This window comes from Mesoplodon bidens, assembly GCF_964165515.1.
Source record: "Mesoplodon bidens genome assembly, chromosome: 14".
NCBI lineage: Eukaryota > Metazoa > Chordata > Mammalia > Artiodactyla > Ziphiidae > Mesoplodon > Mesoplodon bidens.
Window position 1 is genome coordinate 26,595,925 of NC_138170.1, and position 23,758 is coordinate 26,619,682.

General features: G+C 40.4%; 1 protein-coding gene across 7 annotated transcripts in view; it reads right to left on the minus strand.

Annotated features, from left to right (window-relative positions):
* The window catches only part of ALMS1 (ALMS1 centrosome and basal body associated protein), a 255,741-nt gene that overhangs the window by 86,844 nt on the left and 145,139 nt on the right, over positions 1-23,758 (minus strand). For all 7 annotated transcript variants that reach the window (XM_081253571.1, XM_081253572.1, XM_081253570.1 and 4 more), the window contains one exon: positions 5,190-5,431. In XM_081253571.1, coding sequence (XP_081109697.1) covers positions 5,190-5,431 — 242 coding nt within the window. The remainder of the gene's footprint in view (positions 1-5,189; positions 5,432-23,758) is intronic.

Below are 23,758 nucleotides of genomic sequence, written 5' to 3' on the forward strand. Positions count from 1 at the left end.
GCAGCAACAAAGACCCAAAACAGCCACCCCCCCACAAAAGAATTAGAAAATGCTGAGGAAGATTAGAAGTATTTGGGAAATTGCAACAGGATGCAGTTTAAATAGAGTGGTAAGGGTAGGATCCATTGAGAAGATGACTTGTTAGCAATCTATTCCATATTTAGATGGCTCTAACTAAGAAACACTTTATCTTATCTATCTTATATTGAACCCAAACCTGGTCGTTGTTAACCCCTACTACTGATCTTTGGAGGTTCTCCCTCCAGAGTCATAGAAAGTAAATCTAATTCTCTTCTATGTGGCAGATTTTCAAAATAAGTTTTCCATTATAAAAGTATAAATTCTCAATATTAAAAAAATACACAGAAATAAAAAAGACAAAGCCTTACCACTCAAAGATAACTATTATTAATATTTTAATGTATTTCTACAGGTCTTTCCTCTGTATTTCTTATTTGCTTACATAGTTGTGTATAGTATGTATAATTTGGAATTCAGTTTTTCTACTTTACATTAATAAAAGATTCATTTTATTTCCTATCTTCACATTTTTTATCATTATACTACAGATAAAGTGCATTTAACCCTTCTCATAATGTTAAAAATTTAGGCTGAATTAAATTTTCAATAATAAAGAATTCTGTAAATAAAGACTTCCTGTTTATAGCATACCCATTCTCCCCTGCTGCCCCATCTCACATAAATTTTCTGATTTCAGAGTGAAAAATTATGTCATTTATAAAGTTTCTTTTTTTTAAATACTAACTGCTAAAATTCTTTCTAAAATGTCTGTGACATGGTAGCAATTTGATTATTATAGAAGTTGAAATCTTTTTCTTCTTTTTTTTTTTTGCTTCATTGGGTCTTCATTGCTGCACGTGGACTTTCTCTAGTTGTGGAGAGGGGGGCTACTCTTCGTTGTGGTGCACGAGCTTCTCACTCTTATCATTGCAGTGGATTCTCTTGTTGTGGAGCACAGGCTCTAGGCACGTAGGCTTCAGTAGTTGTGGAGCATGGGCTCAGTAGTTGTGGCTCACGGGCTCTAGAGCACAGGCTCAGTAGTTGTGGCACATGGGCTTAGTTGGTCCGAGGCATGTGGGATTTTCCTGGACCAGGGCTCGAGCCTGTGTCCCCTGCACTGGCAGGCGGATTCTTAACCACTGTGCCACCAGGGAAGTCCCTGAAATCTTTTTCTATATACTTGTTTTTCTTTCATGATATGGTAGAAACTCTCTCTCTGTAACAGCATTTTGATATTTAGCTGGGTACATACTGCTCATCTGTACACTGTACTTCCCAATCTCCCTTGCAGACATGTATGGACATATGACTAAGTCTGGGCCCATAGGTCAAGGGTGAGAATAATGTCTGCAACTTCCAGGCATCCCATTAAAACACTCCACTGGCTGCTGCTAAACTTTATCCTCCCCATTACTCTTCTTTTCCAGTATTTTATTATTCTTCCTGAAAAAATTTAAGATCCATTAAACAAGTTCAAAAGAACAATTCCATTAGAATTTTTTAGTAGAATTACGTTAGAGTTTAAATTCATTTGGGAATAAATGACATCTTTACAATATTCAATTTTCCCATTCAGAAATATCCCATCCCTTCTTTTAGTCTACTGTCCTTTTCTATGCCTACACAAAGGATTAGTATTTCCATCACATGAGTCTTATAAAATTCTTGTTTAGGTTACTCCTGAGTATTTATGGGGTTGTACTGCTCATTCAAATAGAATTTTGTAGATAGCTACCACTTCTCCTGATTAAACACAACAGCTTCTTCAGTTTATCCTTATAGACCATGGTCTTCTCTTGCATCCTGTAATTACCGCTAAGAGATGGACTCCTAGTTGCCCATGTCTAGTTTATAAAAATCAGAATACTCTAGACAGAGTCTGATAGTCCCAGAAAAGAATGAGATCCCCTTCATTCTGGACACAATAACAACTTTTACATTACTTAGAATTGTGCTACCATCCTTGACCACTCCATCATTCTGATGATTTGACATGGAATCCATATTATTAGTACCCTGCTTCCAACCAAGGAACTGACTTCATAGTGAAGGAAATGAGACAAAAGGCTGATGCTTAAAGGGAGTCACTGTTCTCATCACAAGCCTGATCACCCATAACTATGGTAAACTCAAAAAAAAAAAAATGAGTGAACAATTTACTGATAACTGTTATGGCACAAGCTGGGAGGCATCACTTTCTGAGGTCAAAATGCTAGCTTACAGAATATGGCATGTGCTCAGAACCATATATGGTACTTGCCTATCCCACAGACAGAATGCGTGTATTTAGGAACAAAGGCAGAAGCCTTTAAAATCTTTTGCTTTCTATCTCTGTGATTCTGCTTTGTTTGATGGAAGATCTTAGAAATAAGGGAGGGGCACTTCTACCAGGAGACAGGAGCCATCTAGCCATTTTACATTCTTCATGTCACTGAAACAATACAGGGAATAGGATGCCATAGTGTTGACTAAAACTACAATTGACCTTAACTATCAGGGAGAAATAAGGTTACCTTAAAAAAAGAAAGTCAATAGGAGTATGGCTTACACCTAGGGGACCACTTTACCAAGCCTGGTCATAGAAATTAACAAAAAATTACCTTAAACCTATGCAGGGCTAGCAAAGTCTTAGACTACTTAGGAATACTTGTACCAACCTATCAGGTAAAACCCCAGCCAATGAGAACCTGGCTGAGTTCAAGGAGAATGAAGAAATGTATAGAGGAGGGAAGAATTTAAATAACAGAAAAAATAGGCTGTAGCCTCTACTTCTACTTGGACGTTGCTGTAGTCATTATTGTTAGAATATTGATTTATTAGTTTTCTTCCTCCACCAGTGTATATAAAGCTTGGTAGTGATGGTTAAATTTACCATTTAGTTCAAAGTTTGCAGAAAATGAACAACAACAATTGGGCAGAATTACAATGGACCCAGAGCAAGAATGGCTACCATGTGGAGATGGAGAATTCAGAGACAAGATAAGTGGCTTTTTGAAATTCTCAACAACTTTATGTTTGGATGCACAAGTCTTAAAGTTACTTTGGATTGCCTACTCTGGGGGAAGAAGCGACTATTCAGCAAATAATGGTTGTTCCTGGGAGGGAAAGAAAGGACTGGAGAAGGGTAAAGAAGAAAAGTCCAACCATAAAATTTATTTCTTAAAAAAACTTGAAAATGGAACTAAATATAAACATATAACGTATTACTCTTAATTTGTTAATTCAGAGCAATGGACACATAGTCATAAATTCAACATACTATTCTGTATACTTTTAAAATATTTTTAAAATTTTTACTTCTGAATCCACAGAGTTAAAAATAATATTTTATTAGTAAACCAAATAATATTTATCTTTTAAAGGAGTCCTTTCTACCAAGTACCTATATGTAAAGATAAAAACATGAACTGTGGCCTCCATATAGACTGATCCATTTGCTGTCAGAAGAGGTATAAAATACACTTTTACAGTTGGATTTCCTCTCCTGTGCTCTGCTACCAACATGAAAACAACATAGCCCAGAGTAGCCTGGGTTTCAGTACAAGCATGTGGAACAGACCCAAACCATTTTTGCATCCTGATGCCAAACTCCAACTGACTCATAAGCCCATGAGTAAGGAAAGCAAATGTCTGTTGCTATAAAGCACTGAGATTTTCGAGGTTCTTATACAGTATCACGGTGGCAATAGGTAACTGACACATTAAAGGTGTTCTCTGTGATATTTATTAGACTCTACATTTGGGGGGCATAATTTTATTTCACAATAAAAATGTATAAGAAATATAACCATCTCGGCCTTCCCTGATAGCGCAGTGGTTAAGAATCCGCCTGCCAAATCAGGGGACACGGGTTCCAGCCCTGGTCCAGGAAGATCCCACATGCCGCGGACCAACTAAGCTCATGTACCATGACTACTGAGCCTGCGCTCTAGAGCCCGCGAGCCACAACTACTGAGCCCATGCACCACAACTACTGAAGCCCACGCGCCTAGAGCCCGTGCTCCTCCACAAGAGAAGCCACCGTAATGAGAAGCCCGTGCACCGCAATGAAGAGTAGCCCCCGCTTGCCGCAACTAGAGAAAGGCTGTGCGCAGCGATGAAGACCCAACACAGCCAAAAATAAAATAAATAAAATTTTTAAAAAAGAAAAGAACTATAACCATTTCAACATATAAATGTATTTATTCAAATTAAAGTCAGTGCAATTTAAATGTGGAACTAAGCAATTTTCTTCATACATTTAGACATATTCCATTTATACCTACAGACAGATAAACTTTTTGCATAAGTAGGAAAGCTTAAAATATATTTTGAATAGATTTGTACAAACTACAGAATACTTTAAAATTAGTAATTTAAAGTTCCCACCCTCATTTGGAGGTAGAATGGGAACTTAACTTTCCAGTTACTGGTCTGAAAAAGAAAATAACTTGCTATAATTTTGAATGCTATATAGTATAAGCACTATAAAAATATCACTGTCATGATAGCATGTGAACACTCTAAATGTAGACCTTATGGTAAAGATTGCTAGCTGTTCACCAAAACTCATTTCTTCTTCATCCTGGAAAGCACAACTAAACTATTCCTAGTCAGTGGAAAGTGATGTGGGCCACAACTAGGGCTAGCCCATAAAAGCCTCCCAACATGTGCTCCTCCATGCTTTTCGTCGCTTCCAGTTGACTATGATGATGAATCCAAGGTTCCATGTTTTAAAGAAAGCAGGGTCACAGTCAACCTGGGTCCCTGGTCAACATTTCTTGAGCAAGAAATAGACTGCTATTGTGTTTGCTATCTGTTCATTGTATCATGCAAAACAATAGTAAAACAAACAATGCCTTAATAATTATCTACCTCCCTAAAATTGAACCTCTATAGTTTTTATGTTTTCATGAACTACTTGCATTCTTATGACAAGTATTATGAGTTGAAAATACGTCAACCACAAGTAGCATGAGTTTCACATAGGTTGTTGACTTCACTAGAAATTGAAGTAAAAACATAATAAATTATATTCTCTTCATAGCTATGTAAATAAAAGATGATATAATCATGTACAACCTAATGCTTAAAGTTAAAATTAGGTTTTCTAACTAGAAAGACCCAATCAAGAAATTTCTTAGTTAATTACATACAAAAGTTGGTAATATGATCTAAAATTCTCTTACCATCTGTGCCATGAGGAACAGTAATCTGTTGGACTGAAGATGATGAAGCAAACTTAACAGGAACTTTGCCCAACCTCCGTGTACTGAGCTCTGGAATATCATGTCCACGATCTTCAGCATTAACAAAAATCTCAGATGAAAACATGGCTTTTCCTGGACTTTCTGTTGTTATCTGAGTGACTGCATCAGATGATAATTTTCCAGAGAAGGGAGAAAACGGGGTCTTAATCTCCTTTGGTGATCTGAACAAAAAAGAGAAAGCACACAGCAGGTCATATCCTTGGCTTGTCAAATACTGTAATTTCTTTCCAAACGTGGCTTCAATATTTTTTGGAGACACATCCAACTCAAATGGTTAAGTTATTTCTGCAGTACCCTTTGCTTTTTTACATACTTATTACAGTGTGATCATGCATGAGTTTACTTTTACTTATTTTAAAATCTACTTTTATTTTGGATTTAGAGTGCTATTATATAAGGAAAGGGTACTTTTCAGTTGAAGTGAAAAGATATCCATTAAAAAATAATTACTGGAAGTCCACTATAAATTAGGGGACTATGCTAAACGCATAGAGTGTACAAAAATAAAAAAGAAACAAAGCCTTTCCTCAAAAAGTTTATATGTCAGTGGGGGAACCAGAGGTTTTTAAGGTTGTAATTATGTATATAGATTATAAAGAATCCATATTAAAACATAATGGAGTAAATAAATGAGTGTATAAATAAATAAATAATAGGAGGGAGGGAGAAGGCAAATCTTGCCAACATAAGAATTCCACGCAGACCTACTTGAGAATGGAGTTGAGGATATGGGGAGGGGGAAGGGTGGGCTGTGACAAGGCGAAAGAGAGGCATGGATGTGTATACACTACCAAACGTAAGGTAGATAGATAGTGGGAAGCAGCCGCAGAGCACAGGGAGATCAGCTCGGTGCTTTGTGACCGCCTGGAGGGGTGGGATGGGGAGGGTGGGAGGGAGGGAGATGCATGAGGGAAGGGATGTGGGAACAGATGTATATGTATGACTGATTCACTTTGTTATAAAGCAGAAACTAATTAAAAAAATAAATAAATAAACTTAAAAAAAAAAAAAAAAAAAAAAAGAATTCCATATGTAGGTAACCTCACCCCCGGCATCCATCTCCTCCCCAAGGAGGTGGAGGTGAAGCTTAATCTTCCCCTTAAGTCTAGTCCTGGGCTGGCCTTAATGACTGAATTCCAAAGAGAGTATAAAATAGGAGAAAAAGTAACTTTACAGTGGAGAAACCTAGCAAACACCATGTGTGCAAGTGATGATGTTTCACATCACCAGTGATGGCACGGAGACACTACATACTCTCTGTTAATGATGTGATGAGGTTACTTCGCTTCTGCGGTATTCTTTGCCAAAACCTATAACTCCAGTCTAATCATGAGAAAAACATCAGCCAAATCCAGATTGAGAATATCAGACCAATATTCCTCAAGACTGTCAAAATCATGAAAAACAAGGAAGGAATGAGGAACTGTCATAGACCAGAGAAGACTAAGGAGACATGACAACTAACTAAGTGGAATGTGATACACTGGATTGGGTCCTAGAACAGAAAAAGGTCATTAACGGGAAAACTGGTGAAATCCAAAAAAAGTCTTAAGTTTAGTTAACAGTAATGTATAAATGTTGGCTTTTTAATTTTGAAAAATATACTATGGTAGTATAAGATGTTAGCAGTAGGAAAAACTGGGAGAGAGGTAAAGGGAACTCTATTATGTTTGTATCTTTTCTGCAGGTTTGAAATTATTTGAAAATAAAAAAGGTCATTTTTTAAAATGGAGTAATACTGTATTGTATTATATCACACAAGAAGAAAACCTTTTAAGAGGTCTTTTAAATCTCTACCCTCTATATACTATTTACTAATTAAAAGGACAATTATGAGAAAAGAAAATAGGCCCATCTCCCTTATGTATACAGAAGCAAAAATCATAAACAAAATGTTAGACAATCAAATGTAGAGTGTGAGTGAGTGAATGTGTGAATTCCTACCAAGCTGTTTTACTCCAGAAATGCAAGGTGAGTTAACATTCAAATATCAATAAATGTCATGCACCACACCAATAAAATAAAGGAGAAATGTATATGATATCAGTATAGTCAGATAAAACATTTGACAAAATTCAATAATTATGTATGATTAAAAACTCATAGCAAAGGGAAACTACAAAAAACTTTAGAGCCACCATCCTATTTATAGTGAAATGTGGAGAATGTCCACTGTAAGATTAGGAACAAAATAAGAATGTTAACTCTTACCTTTTCTATTCAACATGTTAGTAAAAGTATTAAATGGCATTAGCAGTAAGGCAGGAAAAAGAAATCAGAAATATAAGGATAAGAAAGGAAAAAATAATACTGTCACTTTCCATATTTGATATAATTAAGGATACAGAAAATCCAAAACAATTTACAGATAACTTATTAGAATATCAGTTAGTTTTTAGAAGAGTTGCCAGATAAGAGACCAAACTTTAAAAAATTCCACTAACGGGGGGACGGAGGAAGATGGCGGAAGAGTAAGACGGGGAGATCACTTTCCTCCCCACAGATACATCAGAAATTCATCTAGGGGCTTCCCTGGTGGCGCAGTGGTTGAGAGTCAACCTGCCGATGCAGGGGGACGCGGGTTTGTGCCCCCGTCCGGGAAGATCCCACATGCCATGGAGCGGCTGGGCCCGTGAGGCATGGCCGCTGAGCCTGCGCATCTGGAGCCTGTGCTCCTCAACGGGAGAGGCCACAACAGTGAGAGGCCCTCGTACCACAAAAAGAAAAAAAAAGAAATTCATCTACACATGGAACAACTCCTACAGAACACCTACTGAACGCTGACAGAAGAACTCAGACCTCCCAAAAGGCAAGAAACTCCCCCACATACCTGGGTAGGGCAGAAGAAAAAAGAATAAACAGAGACAAAAGGATAGGGACGGGACCTGCACCAGTGGGAGGGAGCCGTGAAGGAGAAAAGGTTTCCACACACTAGAAGCCCCTTCGCAGGCGGAGACTGCAGGTGGCGGAGGGGAAAAGCTTCGGAGTAGCGGAGGAGAGCACAGCAACAGGGGTGTGGAGGGCAAAGCGGAGAGATTCCGGCACAGAGGATCGGTGCCCTCAGGCACACACCAGCCAGGTAGGGCGGAGCTGGGAGTTGAGGCTCGGGTATCGGGTTTCAGTCGGAGCGCAGGGAGAGGACTGGGGCTGGCGGCAGGAAGAGAGCCTGAAGGGGTTAGTGCACCACGGCTAGCCCGGAGGGAGTCCGGGGAAAAAGTCTGGAGCTGCTGAAGAGGCAAGAGACTTTTTCTTCCCCTTTGTTTCCTGGTGCGCGAGGAGAGGGCATTAAGAGCGCTGCTTAAAGAAGCTCCAGGGTTTCCCTGGTGGCGCAGTGGTTGAGAATCTGCCTGCCAATGCAGGGGACATGGGTTGGAGCCCTGGTCTGGGAGGATCCCACATGCCGCGGAGCAAAGCCCCGTGAGCCACAATTACTGAGCCTGCGCGTCTGGAGCCTGTGCTCCGCAAAAAGAGAGGCCGCGATAGTGAGAGGCCCACGCACCGCGATGAGGAGTGGCCCCCAGTTGCTGCAACTAGAGAAAGTCCTCGCACAGAAACGAAGACCCAACACAGCCATAAATAAATAAATAAATAAAATTAAAAAAAAAAAAAGTAGCTCCAGAGACGGGCGCGGACTCCAGAGGCGGACTCCAGAGACGGGCGTGGGACGCTGGGGCTGCTGTTGCCGCTGGCACAAGACTGTGTGCAAGCGAAGGTCACTGTCCACCCCCCCTTCCGGGGAGCCTGTGCAGCCCGCCACTGGCGGGGTCCCGGGACCCAAGGACGGCTTCCCGGGGAAAGCGCACGGAGTGCCTGGGGCTGGTGCAACACCATGCTGGCCTCTGCCGCCGCAGGCCCGCCCCGCACTACGTGCCCCTCCCTCCCCTCGGCCTGAGTGAGCCAGAGCCCCCGAATCAGCGGCTGAGCGAATAACGGATGCCCTCCGGCGACCTACGCGCAGAGGTGGGGCCAGGTCCAAGGCTGAGACCTGGGAGCTGTGACAGCAGAGAAGAGACAGGGAAATTTCTCTGTGTAGCCTCGGAGGCAGCGGATTAAAGCTCCACGGTCCACTTGATGTGCCCTGCATATGTGGAGTGCACAGCGAATTATCCCAAATTAAGGAGGTGGACTTTGAGGACAAGATTTCAGACTTTTTCCCCTTTTCCTCTTTTTACAACGAATTATCCCAAATTGAAGAGGTGGACTTTGAGAGCAAGATTTTCGATTTTTTTCCCCTTTCTTTTTTTGTGAATGTGTATGTGTATGCTTCTGTGTGAGATTTTCTCTGTATAGCTTTGCTTCCACCATAGGTCCCAGGGTTCTATCTGTTTTTTTTTTTCAATACTTACTTTTTTATTTTAATAACACTACTATATTTTATACTTTATTCTATTTTACTTTATCTTCTCTCTATTTTTTTCCTACCTTCCCTTCCTCCCTCCCTCCCTCCGCCCCTCCTTTCTTTCTTTCCTTCCTCCCTCCCTCCCTCCCTCCCTCCCTCCTGTCTTTCTTTCCTTATTTCTTTCCTTTTTTCTTTCTTCCTTTCTTTCTTTCCTTCCTCCCTCCCTTCTTGCTTTCACTCTTTTTCTTTCCTTCCTCCCTCCCTCCCTTCTTTCTTTCTTTCCATCCTTCCTCCCTCCCTCCTTTCTTTCTTCCTTCCTTCCTTTCTTTCTTTCTTCCTTTCTTTCTCTCTCTCTCTCTTTCTTTCTTCTACTAATTCTTTCTTTCTACATTTTCTCCCTTTTATTCTGAGCCGGGTAGATGAAAGGCTCTTGGTGCTGCAGCCAGGAGTCAGTGCTGTGCCTCTGAAGTGGGAGAGCCAACTTCAGGACACGGAACCACAAGAGACCTCCCAGCTCCACATAATATTAAGTGGCGAAAATCTCCCAGAGATCTCCATCTCAACACCAACACCCAGCTTCAGTCAACGACCAGCAAGCTACAGTGCTGGTCACCCTATGCCAAGCAACTAGCAAGGCAGGAACACAACCCCACCCATTAGCAGAGAGGTTACCTAAAAACATAATAAGGCCACAGGCACCCCAAAACACACCACCAGACGTGGACCTGTCCACCAGAAAGACAAGATCGAGCCTCAACCACCAGAACACAGGCACTAGTCGCCCCCCACCAGGAAGCCTACACAACCTACAGAAACAACGTTAGCCACTGGGGACAGGCACCAAAAACAACGGGAACTACGAATCTGCAGCCTGCAAAAAGGAGACCCCAAACACAGTAACATAAGCAAAATGAGAAGACAGAAAAACACACAGCAGGTGAAGGAGCAAGATAAAAACCTACCAGACCTAACAAATGAAGAGGTAGTAGGCAGTCTACCTGAAAAAGAATTCAGAATAATGATAGTAAAGATGATCCAAGATTCTATTTCAAGATCCAAACTCTTGGAAATAGAATAGACAAAATGCAAGAAACAGTTAACAAGGACCTAGAAGAACTAAAGATGAATCAAGCATCGATTAAAAACACAATACATGAAATAAACAATACTCTAGATGGGATCAATAGCAGAATAACTGAGGCAGAAGAACGGATAAGTGAGGTGGAAGATAAAATAGTGGAAATAACTGCTGCAGAGCACAATAAAGAAAAAAGAATGAAAAGAACAGAGGACAGTCTCAGAGACCTCTGGGACAACATTAAACGCACCAACATTCGAATTATAGGGGTTCCAGAAGAAGAAGAGAAAAAGAAAGGGACTGAGAAAATATTTGAAGGGATTATAGTTGCAAACTTCCCTAATATGGGAAGGGAAATAGTAAATCAAGTCCAGGAGGCACAGAGAGTCCCATACAGAATAAATCCAAGGAGAAATACACCAAGACACATATTAATCAAACTGTCAAAAACTAAACACAAAGAAATCATATTAAAAGCAGCAAGGGAAAAACAACAAATAACACACAAGGGAATCCCCATCAGGTTAACAGCTGATCTCTCAGCAGAAACTCTACAAGCCAGAAGGGAGTGGCAGGACATAATTAAAGTGATGAAGGAGAAAAACCTGCAACCAAGATTACTCTGCCAAGCAAGGATCTCATTCAGATTTGATGGAGAAATTAAAACGTTTACAGACAAGCAAAAGCTGAGAGAGTTCAGCACCACCAAACCAGCTTTACAACAAATGCTAAAGGAACTTCTCTAGGCAAGAAACACAACAGAAGGAAAATACCTACAATAACGAACCCAAAACAATTAAGAAAATGGGAATAGGAACATACATATCAATAATTACCTTAAATGTAAATGGACTAAATGCTCCCACCAAAAGACACAGATTGGCTGAATGGATACAAAAACAAGACCCATATATATGCTGTCTACAAGAGACCCACTTCAGACCTAGAGACACATATAGATTGAAAGTAAGGGGATGGAAAAAGATATTCCATGCAAATGGAAATCAAAAGAAAGCTGGAGTAGCAATTCTTATATAACACAAAATAGACTTTAAAATAAAGACTATTAGAAGAGACAAAGAAGGACACTACATAACGATAAAGGGATCGATCCAAGAAGAAGATATAACAATTGTAAATATTTATGCACACAACATAGGAGCACCTCAGTACATAAGGCAAACACTAACAGCCATAAAAGGGGAAATCGACAGTAACACACTCATAGAAGGGGACTTCAGTACCCCACTTTCACCAATGGACAGATCATCCAAAATGAAAATAAATGAGGAAACACAAGCTTTAAATGATACATTAAATAAGATGGACTTAATTGATATTTATAGGACATTCCATCCAAAAACAACAGAATACACATTTTTCTCAAGTGCTCATGGAACATTCTCCAGGATAGATCATATCTTGGGTCACAAATCAAGCCTTGGTAAATTTAAGAAAATTGAAATTGTATCAAGTATCTTTTCCGACCACAATGCTATGAGACTAGACATCAATTACAGGAAAAGATCTGTAAAAAATACAAACACATGGAGGCTAAACAATACACTACTCAATAACGAAGTGATCACTGAAGACATCTAAGAGGAAATAAGAAAATACCTAGAAACAAATGACAATGGAGACACAACAACCCAAAACCTATGGGACGCAGCAAAAGCAGTTCTAAGGGGGAAGTTTATAGCAATACAATCCCACCTTAAGAAACAGGAAACATCTCGAGTAAACAACCTGACACTGCACCTAAAGCAATTAGAGAAGAACAAAAAACCCCCAAAGTTAGCAGAAGGAAAGAAATCATAAAGATCAGATGAGAAATAAATGAAAAAGAAATGAAGGAAACGATAGCAAAGATCAATAAAACTAAAAGCTGGTTCTTTGAGAAGATAAACAAAATTGATAAACCATTAGCCAGACTCATCAAGAAAAAAAGGGAGAAGACTCAAATCAATAGAATTAGAAATGAAAAAGGAGAAGTAACAACTGACACTGAAGAAATACAAAAGATCATGAGAGATTACTACAAGCAACTCTATGCCAATAAAATGGACAACCTGGAAGAAATGGACAAATTCTTAGAAATGCACAACCTGCCAAGACTGACTCAGGAAGAAATAGAAAATATGAATAGACCAATCACAAGCACTGAAATTGAAACTGTGATTAAAAATCTTCCAACTAACAAAAGCCCAGGACCAGATGGCTTCACAGGCAAATTCTATCAAACATTTAGAGAAGAGCTAACACCTATCCTTCTCAAACTCTTCCAAAACAGAGGAGAGGGAGGAGCACTCCCAAACTCATTCTACGAGGCCACCATCACCTTGATACCAAAACCAGGCAAGGATGTCACAAAGAAAGAAAACTACAGGCCAATATCACTGATGAACATAGATGCAAAAATCCTCAACAAAATACTAGCAAACAGAATCCAATAGCACATTAAAAGGATCATACACCATGATCAAGTGGGGTTTATTCCAGGAATGCAAGGATTCTTCAATATACGCAAATCAATCAATGTGATACACCATATTAACAAATTGAAGGACAAAAACCATATGATCATCTCAATAGATGCAGAGAAAGCTTTCGACAAAATTCAACACCCATTTATGATAAAAACCCTGCAGAAAGTAGGCATAGAGGGAACTTTCCTCAACATAATAAAGGCCATATATGACAAACCCACAGCCAACATTGTCCTCAATGGTGAAAAACTGAAACCATTTCCACTAAGATCAGGAACAAGACAAGGCTGCCCACTCTCACTACTCTTATTCAACATAGTTTTGGAAGTTTTAGCCACAGCAATCAGAGAAGAAAAGGAAATAAAAGGAATCCAAATCGGAAAAAGAGTAAAGCTGTCACTGTTTGCAGATGACACGATACTATACATAGAGAATCCTAAAGATGCTACCAGAAAACTACTAGAACTAATCAATGAATTTGGTAAAGTAGCAGGATACAAAATTAATGTACAGAAATCTCTGGCATTCCTGTACACTAATGATGAAAAATCTGAAAATGAAATCAAGAAAACACTCCCATTTACCATTGCAACAAAAAGAATAAAATATCTAGGAATAAACCTACCTAAGGAGACAAAAGACCTGTATGCAGAAAATTATAAGACACTGATGAAAGAAATTAAAGATGATACAAATAGATGGAGAGATATACCATGCTCCTGGATTGGAAGAATCAATATTGTGAAAATGACTCTACTACCCAAAGCAATCTACAGATTCAATGCAATCCCTATCAAACTACCACTGGCATTTTTCACAGAACTAGAACAAAAAATTTCAAAATTTGTTTGGAAAAACAAAAGACCCCGAATAGCCAAAGCAATCTTGAGAACGAAAAACAGAGCTGAAGGAATCAGGCTCCCTGACTTCAGACTATACTACAAAGCTACAGTAATCAAGACAGTGTGGTACTGGCACAAAAACAGAAAGATAGATCAATGGAACAGGATCGAAAGCCCAGAGATAAACCCACGCACATATGGCCAACTTATCTTTGATAAAGGAGGCAGGAATGTACAGTGGAGAAAGGACAGCCTCTTCAATAAGTGGTGCTGGGAAAACTGGATAGGGACATGTAAAAGTATGAGATTAGATCACTCCCTAACACCATACACAAAAATAAGCTCAAAATGGAATAAAGACCTAAATGTAAGGCCAGAAACTATCAAACTCTTAGAGGAAAACATACGCAGAACACTCTATGACATAAATCACAGCAAGATCCTTTTGGACCCACCTCCTAGAGAAATGGAAATAAAAACAAAGATAAACAAATGGGACCTAATGAAACTTCAAAGCTTTTGCACAGCAAAGGAAACCATAAACAAGACCAAAAGACAACCCTCAGAATGGGAGAAAATATTTGCAAATGAAGCAACTGACAAAGGATTAATCTCCAAAATTTATAAGCAGCTCATGCAGCTCAATAGCAAAAAAACAAACAACCCAATCCAAAAATGGGCAGAGGACTTAAATAGACATTTCTCCTAAGAAGATATACAGACTGCCAACAAACACATGAAAGAATGCTCAACATCATTAATCATTAGAGAAATGCAAATCAAACTACAATGAGATATCATCTCACACCAGTCAGAATGGCCATCATCAAGAAATCTAGAAACAATAAATGCTGGAGAGGGTGTGGAGAAAAGAGAACACTCTTGCACTGCTGGTGGGAATGTGAATTGGTACAGCCACTATGGAGAACGGTATGGAGGTTCCTTAAAAAACTAAAAATAGAACTACCATATGACCCAGCAATCCCACTACTAGGTATATACCCTGAGGAAACCATAATTCAAAAAGAGACATGTACCAAAATGTTCATTGCAGCTCTATTCACAATAGCCCGAAGATGGAAACAACCTAAGTGTCCAGCATCGGATGAATGGATAAAGAAGATGTGGCACATATATACAATGGAATATTACTCAGCCATAAAAAGAAACAAAACTGAGCTATTTGTAATGAGGTGGATAGACCTAGAGTCTGTCATACAGAGTGAAGTAAGTCAGAAAGAGAAAGACAAATACCGTATGCTAACACATATATATGGAATTTAAGAAAAAAAAATGTCATGAAGAACCTAGGAGTAAAACAGGAATAAAGACACAGACCTACTTGAGAATGGACTTGAGGATATGGGGAGGGGGAAAGGTAAGCTGTGACAAAGCGAAAGAGAGGCATGGACATATATACAGTACCAAACGTAAGGTAGATAGCTAGTGGGAAGCAGCCGCATAGCACAGGGAGATCAGCTCGGTGCTTTGTGACTGCCTGGAGGGGTGGGATAGGGAGGGTGGGAGGGAGGGAGACGCAAGAGGGAAGGGATGTGGGAACAGATGTATATGTATGACTGATTCACTTTGTTATAAAGCAGAAACTAATAAAAAAAAAATTCCACTAACATTTTTCGGTGTCTGCAAAGTTATAAAATTAAAAACTAAAAAATATGCTATATACGTTATCATCAAAACATCATATACCTAATAATAAGTATAATAAAAAATGTAAGAACCCTAAACAGAAAACTATTAATATATCATTGATATAAAGTAAAGGTGATCTAAATAGGATTTCTACTTTGAGGCAGGATGTATAGGTATACCTCACTTTATTGCACTTCACTTTATTGTACCTTGCAGATAATATACATATATTTTTTTTTAACAAATTGAAGGTTTGTGGCAACCCTGTGTCAAGCAAGTCTACTGGTGGTGCCATTTTTCCAACAGCATTTGCTCACTTTGTGTCTCTATGTCACATTTTGGTAATTCTCACAATATTTCAAACTTTTTCATTAATATACTTGTTACATGATCTGTGATCAGTCATCTTTGATGTTACTATTGCAAAAAGATTACAACTTGCTGAAGGTTCAGATGATGGTTAGCATTTTTAAAGCCTACTTTCAAATTAAGATATGTACTTTTTTTAGACATAATGCTATTGCACACTTAACAGACTACAGTATAGCATAAACATAACTTTTACATGCACTGGGAAACCAAACAACTCCTGTGACTTGCTTTATTATGATATTCTCTTTCTTGTGGTGTCTGGGACCAAACCCATATCTCCATAATAATATGCCTGCACTAGGTAGGCACAGGCCATCACTCCTGCTGCAACAAGCAAACAAAATTGAATAAAAGATCATAGAGCTAAGGAAGAAATCAAGAAACAATATCAACTAATATGCTAGAGAGGGACATTTAGAGATTTGGAGCAGGGTTTGGTGTAGGGAGACATACTCCACTGGAAAAGAGGAATCACCAGAGCTTCTGATGAACTCATTTGCTGGCATGATGGAATGAAATCTAGCAGAATGTCAAGCCAATTTCCCCCACAGGACATTTCCTTGGTGTCAGGGTGGTACAGGATGATGGGGGACTGAGCCAAGAAAGCAGAGTGAAATTTCCTGCACAGTCATGGCACTAACAAACCCAATCCCTCTAGATAAAGGGGTCTGTGACAATCATTAGGTCTCCTCTTCAAGACATTTGCCAGTTTTTGAACCTATATAAAGCAGGAAGCTAAACACCTAATGCCTGAGGGAGAGAACTTTCAAAAGTGAGGAATTAGAGACCTACCAGACTCACAGTAAAAACCCACAAGTGCCATCACCAAGAAGGGGGCTGAGTCAGAAAAAGTGAAATCATCTGCAATGTTTCAGTGTTTATGAGACAAATTTTCATTGAGAAAGTGTAACGGCAACAAATACATAGCTGGTCTCTCCTTACATTTGCCATACTCTGAAGCTGTGATAACTCAGAGCCTAAAGAGCTGAATTCAAACATCTGAAAGACTGAAGTCAATAACTGACTGCATTTATTGAAGAATCAAAGACCTGTCAGGTTACAGCAAAAATCCAGGGAGGCCACAAATTAGGAAAAATCATAGGTAGGATGAGACAACTAAAGCTCCAACCCAGTTCTGATCTAGTAAGATTCCTGAAATGACTGAAATGATCAGCCACTCTGATTAACAGAGAAAAGGGTAAATCTTCTCTGGTGCAAAGTAATAGCATCTTCAGTCTCTATGATTTTTTTATTCACAATGTCCAGCACACAATAAAAAATTATGAAATTCGTGAAGCAGGAAAAAGTGACTAAAAATTAAGACAAAAAAACAAGAAAAATTGATTTAGAGGGAATTCAGATTCTGGAGTTAGCACAGAACTTTAAAATGACTATATTGAGAGTAAAAGATGGGGATTAATAGATAAAAATATGGAGAATCTAGGGCTTCCCTGGTGGCGCAGTGGTTGGGAGTCCACCTGCCAATGCAGGGGACACGGGCTCGTGCCCCAGTCTGGGAGGATCCCACATGCCACGGAGCGGCTGGGCCCGTGAGCCACGGCCGCTGAGCCTGCGCGTCCGGAGCCTGTGCTCCGCAACGGGAGAGGCCACGACAGTGAGAGGCCCGTGTACCACAAAAAAGGAAAAAAATAATAATAATATGGAGAATCTCAACAGAAAATTGGAATCAATTTTTAAAAATCAAATACAGATAAATGAAAAATAAGAAAATTGGGTGGCGGAGGGGGAAAGCTTCGGAGTAGCGGAGGAGAGCACAGCAACAGGGGTGCGGAGGGCAAAGCGGAGAGATTCTGGCACAGAGGACCGGTGCCCTCAGGCACACACCAGCCCGAGAGGCTTGTCTGCTCGGCCGCCGTGGCGGGCGGGGCTGGGAGCTGAGGCTCGGGTATCGGCTTTCAGTCGGAGCGCAGGGAGAGGACTGGGGCTGGCGGCAGGAAGAGAGCCTGAAGGGGTTAGTGCACCACGGCTAGCCCGGAGGGAGTCCGGGGAAAGGGTCTGGAGCTGCTGAAGAGGCAAGAGACTTTTTTCCCTTTTGTTTCCTGGTGCGCGAGGAGAGGGCATTAAGAGGGCTGCTTGGGGAAGCGCCGGAGACAGGCACGAGCCGCGGGTAAGGCACGGACCTCGGAGACGGGCGTGGGCCGCCGCCGCCGCCGCCCACCGCCGCCCGCCGCCGCCCACCGCCGCCCGCCGCCGCCGCCGCCGCCGCCGCCGCTGCCGCCGCCGCCGCGGGGCCTGTGTGCGAGCGCGGGTCACTGTCCGCCCCGCCTTCCGGGGGGCCTGTGCACCCCGCCACTGCCGGGGTCCCCGAGACCCGGGGACGGCTTTCCCGGGAAAGCGCACGGAGCGCCACGGGCTACTGCAACGTCACGCTGGCCTCTGCCGCCGCAGGCCCGCCCCACACTGCGCGCCCCTCCCTCCCCTCTGCCTGAGTGAGCCAGAGCCCCCGAATCAGCGGCTCCTTTAAACCCGTCCTGTCTGAGCGAAGAACGGACGCCCTCCGGCAACCTACGCGCAGAGGCGGGGCCAGGTCCAAGGCTGAGACCCGGGAGCTGTGAGAGCAGAGACAGGGAAATCTCTCTGTGCAGCCTCGGAGGCAGCGGATTAAAGCTCCACGGTCCATTTGATGTGCCCTGCGTCTGTGGAGTGCATGAATGGACAGCGAATCATCCCAAATTGAGGAAGTGAACTTTGAGGACAAGATTTAAGACTTTCCCCCCTTTTCCTCTTTTTACAACGAATTATTCCAAATTAAGGAGGTGGACTTAGAGAGCAAGATTTCAGACTTCTCGCCCTTTTCCTCTTTTTACAACGAATTATCCCAAATTGAGGAGGTGGACTTGGAGAGCAAGATTTTTGATTTTTCCCCCTGCTCTCTTTTTGTGAATGTGTATGTGTAATCTTCTGTGTAAGATTCTCTCTGTATAGCTTTGCTACCACCATATGTCCCAGGGTTCTATCGGTCCGGTTTTTTTTTTTTTTCAATAATTACTTTCTAATTTTAATAACGCTACTATATTTCATACTTTATTCTATTTTACTTTACCTGCTCTTTCTTTTTTTCCTACTCTCCCTTCCTCCCTCCCTCCCTCCGCTCCTCCTTTCCTTCTTTCTTTTTCTTTCCTCCCTCCCACCCTTCTTCTTTCCACTTTCTTTTTCTTTCCTTCCTCCCTCCCGTCTTTCTTCCTTTCCTTCCTCCCTCCCTCCCTCCTTTCTTTCCTTCTTTCTTTCAATCCTTCCTCCCTCCCTCCCTCCTTTCTTTCTTCCTTCCTTCCTTTCTTCCCTTCTTCCTTTCTTTCCCTCTCTCTTTCTTTCTTCTACTAATTCTTTCTTTCTACTTTTTCTCCCTTATTCTGAACCGGGTGGATGAAAGGCTCTTGGTGCTGCAGCCAGAAGCCAGTGCTGTGCCTCTGAAGTGGGAGAGCCAACTTCAGGACACGGGTCCACAAGAGACCTCCCAGCTCCACATAATATCAAGCAGCGAAAATCTCCCAGAGATCTCCATCCCAACACCAGCACCCAGCTTCAGTCAACGACCAGCAAGCTACAGTGCGGGTCACCCTATGCCAAGCAACTAGCAAGGCAGGAACACAACCCCACCCATTAGCAGAGAGCCTACCTAAAAACATAATAAGGCCATAGGCACCCCAAAACACACCACCAGACGTGGACCTGTCCACCAGAAAGACAAGATCGAGCCTCAACCACCAGAGCACAGGAATTAGTCCCCCCCACCAGGAAGCCTACACAACCTACTGAAACAACCTTAGCCACTGGGGTCAGACACCAAAAACAACGGGAACTACGAATCTGCAGCCGGCAAAAAGGAGACCCCAAACACAGTAACATAAGCAAAATGAGAAGGCAGAAAAACACACAGCAGGTGAAGGAGCAAGATAAACACCTACCAGACCTAACAAATGAAGAGGTAATAGGCAGTCTACCTGAAAAAGAATTCAGAATAATGATAGTAAAGCTGATCCAAGATTCTATTTCCAAGATCCATAATCTTGGAAATAGAATAGACAACATGCAAGAAACAGTTAACAAGGACCTAGAAGAACTAAAGATGAATCAAGCATCGATTAAAAACACAATAAATGAAATGAAAAATACTCTAGATGGGATCAATAGCAGAATAACTGAGGCAGAAGAACGGATAAGTGAGGTGGAAGATAAAATAGTGGAAATAACTGCTGCAGAGCAAAATAAAGAAAAAAGAATGAAAAGAACAGAGGACAGTCTCAGAGACCTCTGGGACAACATTAAACGCACCAACATTCGAATTATAGGGGTTCCAGAAGAAGAAGAGAAAAAGAAAGGGACTGAGAAAATATTTGAAGAGATTATAGTTGAAAACTTCCCCAATATGGGAAAGGAAATAGTTAATCAAGTCCAGGAGGCACAGAGAGTCCCATACAGAATAAATCCAAGGAGAAATACACCAAGACACATATTAATCAAACTGTCAAAAATTAAACACAAAGAAATCATATTAAAAGCAGCAAGGCAAAAACAACAAATAACACACAAGGGAATCCCCATCAGGTTAACAGCTGATCTCTCAGCAGAAACCCTACAAGCCAGAAGGGAGTGGCAGGACATAATTAAAGTGATGAAGGAGAGAAACCTGCAACCTAGATTACTCTACCCAGCAAGGATCTCATTCAGATTTGATGGAGAAATTAAAACGTTTACAGACAAGCAAAAGCTGAGAGAGTTCAGCACCACCAAACCAGCTTTACAACAAATGCTAAAGGAACTTCTCTAGGCAAGAAACACAACAGAAAGAATATACCTACAATAACGAACCCAAAGCAATTAAGGAAATGGGAATAGGAACATACATATCAATAATTACCTTAAATGTAAATGGACTAAATGCTCCCACCAAAAGACACAGAGTGGCTGAATGGATACAAAAACAAGACCCATATATATGCTGTCTACAAGAGACACACTTCAGACCTAGAGACACATACAGATTGAAAGTAAAGGGATGGAAAAAGATATTCCATGCAAATGGAAATCAAAAGAAAGCTGGAGTAGCAATTCTTATATCAGACAAAATAGACTTTAAAATAAAGACTATTAGAAGAGACAAGGAAGGACACTACATAACGATAAAGGGATCGATCCAAGAAGAAGATATAACAATTGTAAATATTTATGCACCCAACATAGGAGCACCTCAATACATAAGGCAAATACTAACAGCCATAAAAGGGGAAATCGACAGTAACACAATCATAGTAGGGGACTTTAACACCCCACTTTCACCAATGGACAGATCATCCAAAATGAAAATAAATAAGGAAACACAAGCTTTAAATGATACATTAAACGAGATGGACTTAGTTGATATTTATAGGACATTCCATCCAAAAACAACAGAATACACATTTTTCTCAAGTGCTCATGGAACATTCTCCAGGATAGATCATATCTTGGGTCACAAATCAAGCCTCGGTAATTTTAAGAAAATTGAAATTGTATCAAGTATCTTCTCCGACCACAATGCTATGAGACTAGACATCAATTACAGGAAAAGAGCTGTAAAAAATACAAACACATGGAGGCTAAACAATACACTACTCAATAACGAAGTGATCACTGAAGAAATCAAAGAGGAAATTAAAAAATACCTAGAAACAAATGACAATGGAGACACGACGACCCAAAACCTATGGGACGCAGCAAAAGCAGTTCTAAGGGGGAAGTTTATAGCAATACAATCCCACCTTAAGAAACAGGAAGCATTTCGAGTAAACAACCTGACCCTTCACCTAAAGCAATTAGAGAAAGAAGAACAAAAATACCCCAAAGCTAGCAGAAGGAAAGAAATCATAAAGATCAGATCAGAAATAAATGAAAAAGAAATGAAGGAAACGATAGCAAAGATCAACCAATCTAAAAGCTGGTTCTTTGAGAAGATAAACAAAATTGACAAACCATTAGCCAGACTCATCAGGAAAAAAAGGGAGAAGACTCAAATCAATAGAATTAGAAATGAAAAAGGAGAAGTAACAACTGACACTGCAGAAATACAAAAGATTATGAGAGATTACTATAAGCAACTCTATTCCAATAAAATGGACAACCTGAAAGAAATGGACACATTCTTAGAAATGCACAACCTGCCAAGACTGACTCAGGAAGAAATAGAAAATATGAATAGACCAATCACAAGCACTGAAATTGAAACTGTGATTAAAAATCTTCCATCAAACAAAAGCCCAGGACCAGATGGCTTCACAGGTGAATTCTATCAAACATTTAGAGAAGAGCTAACACCTATCCTTCTCAAACTCTTCCAAAATATAGCAGAGGGAGGAACACTCCCAAACTCATTCTACGAGGCCGACATCACCTTGATACCAAAACCAGGCAAGGATGTCACAAAGAAAGAAAACTACAGGCCAATATCACTGATGAACAAAGATGCAAAAATCCTCAACAAAATACTAGCAAACAGAATCCAACAGCACATTAAAAGGATCATACACCATGATCAAGTGGGGTTTATCCCAGGAATGCAAGGATTCTTCAATATACGCAAATCAATCAATGTAATACACCATATTAACAAGTTGAAGGAGAAAAACCATATGATCATCTCAATAGATGCAGAGAAAGCTTTCGACAAAATTCAACACCCATTTATGATAAAAACCCTGCAGAAAGCAGGTATAGAGGGATCTTTCCTCAACATAATAAAGGCCATATATGACAAACCCACAGCCAACATTGTCCTCAATGGTGAAAAACTGAAACCATTTCCACTAAGATCAGGAACAAGACAAGGCTGCCCACTCTCACTACTCTTATTCAACATAGTTTTGGAAGTTTTAGCCACAGCAATCAGAGAAGAAAAGGAAATAAAAGGAATCCAAATTGGAAAAGAAGAAGTAAAGCTGTCACTGTTTGCAGATGACATGATACTATACATAGAGAATCCTAAAGATGCTACCGAAAAACTACTAGAGCTAATCAATGAATTTGGTAAAGTAGCAGGATATAAAATTAATGTACAGAAATCTCTGGCATTCCTGTACACTAATGATGAAAAATCTGAAAATGAAATCAAGAAAACACTCCCATTTACCATCGCAACAAAAAGAATAAAATATCTAGGAATAAACCTACCTAAGGAGACAAAAGACCTGTATGCAGAAAACTATAAGACACTGATGAAAGAAATTAAAGATGATACAAATAGATGGAGAGATATACCATGCTCCTGGATTGGAAGAATCAATATTGTGAAAATGACTCTACTACCCAAAGCAATCTACAGATTCAATGCAATACCTATCAAACTACCAATGGCATTTTTCACAGAACTAGAACAAAAAATTTCAAAATTTGTTTGGAAAAACAAAAGGCCCCGAATAGCTAAAGCAATCTTGAGAACGAAAAACGGAGCTGGAGGAATCAGGCTCCCTGACTTCAGACTATACTACAAAGCTACAGTAATTAAGACAGTCTGGTACTGGCATAAAAACAGAAAGATAGATCAGTGGATCAGGATAGAAAGCCCAGAGATAAACCCACGCACATATGGCCAACTTATCTTTGATAAAGGAGCCAGGAATGTACAGTGGAGAAAGGACAGCCTCTTCAATAAGTGGTGCTGGGAAAACTGGACAGGGACATGTAAAAGTTTGAGATTAGATCATTCCCTAGCACCATACACAAAA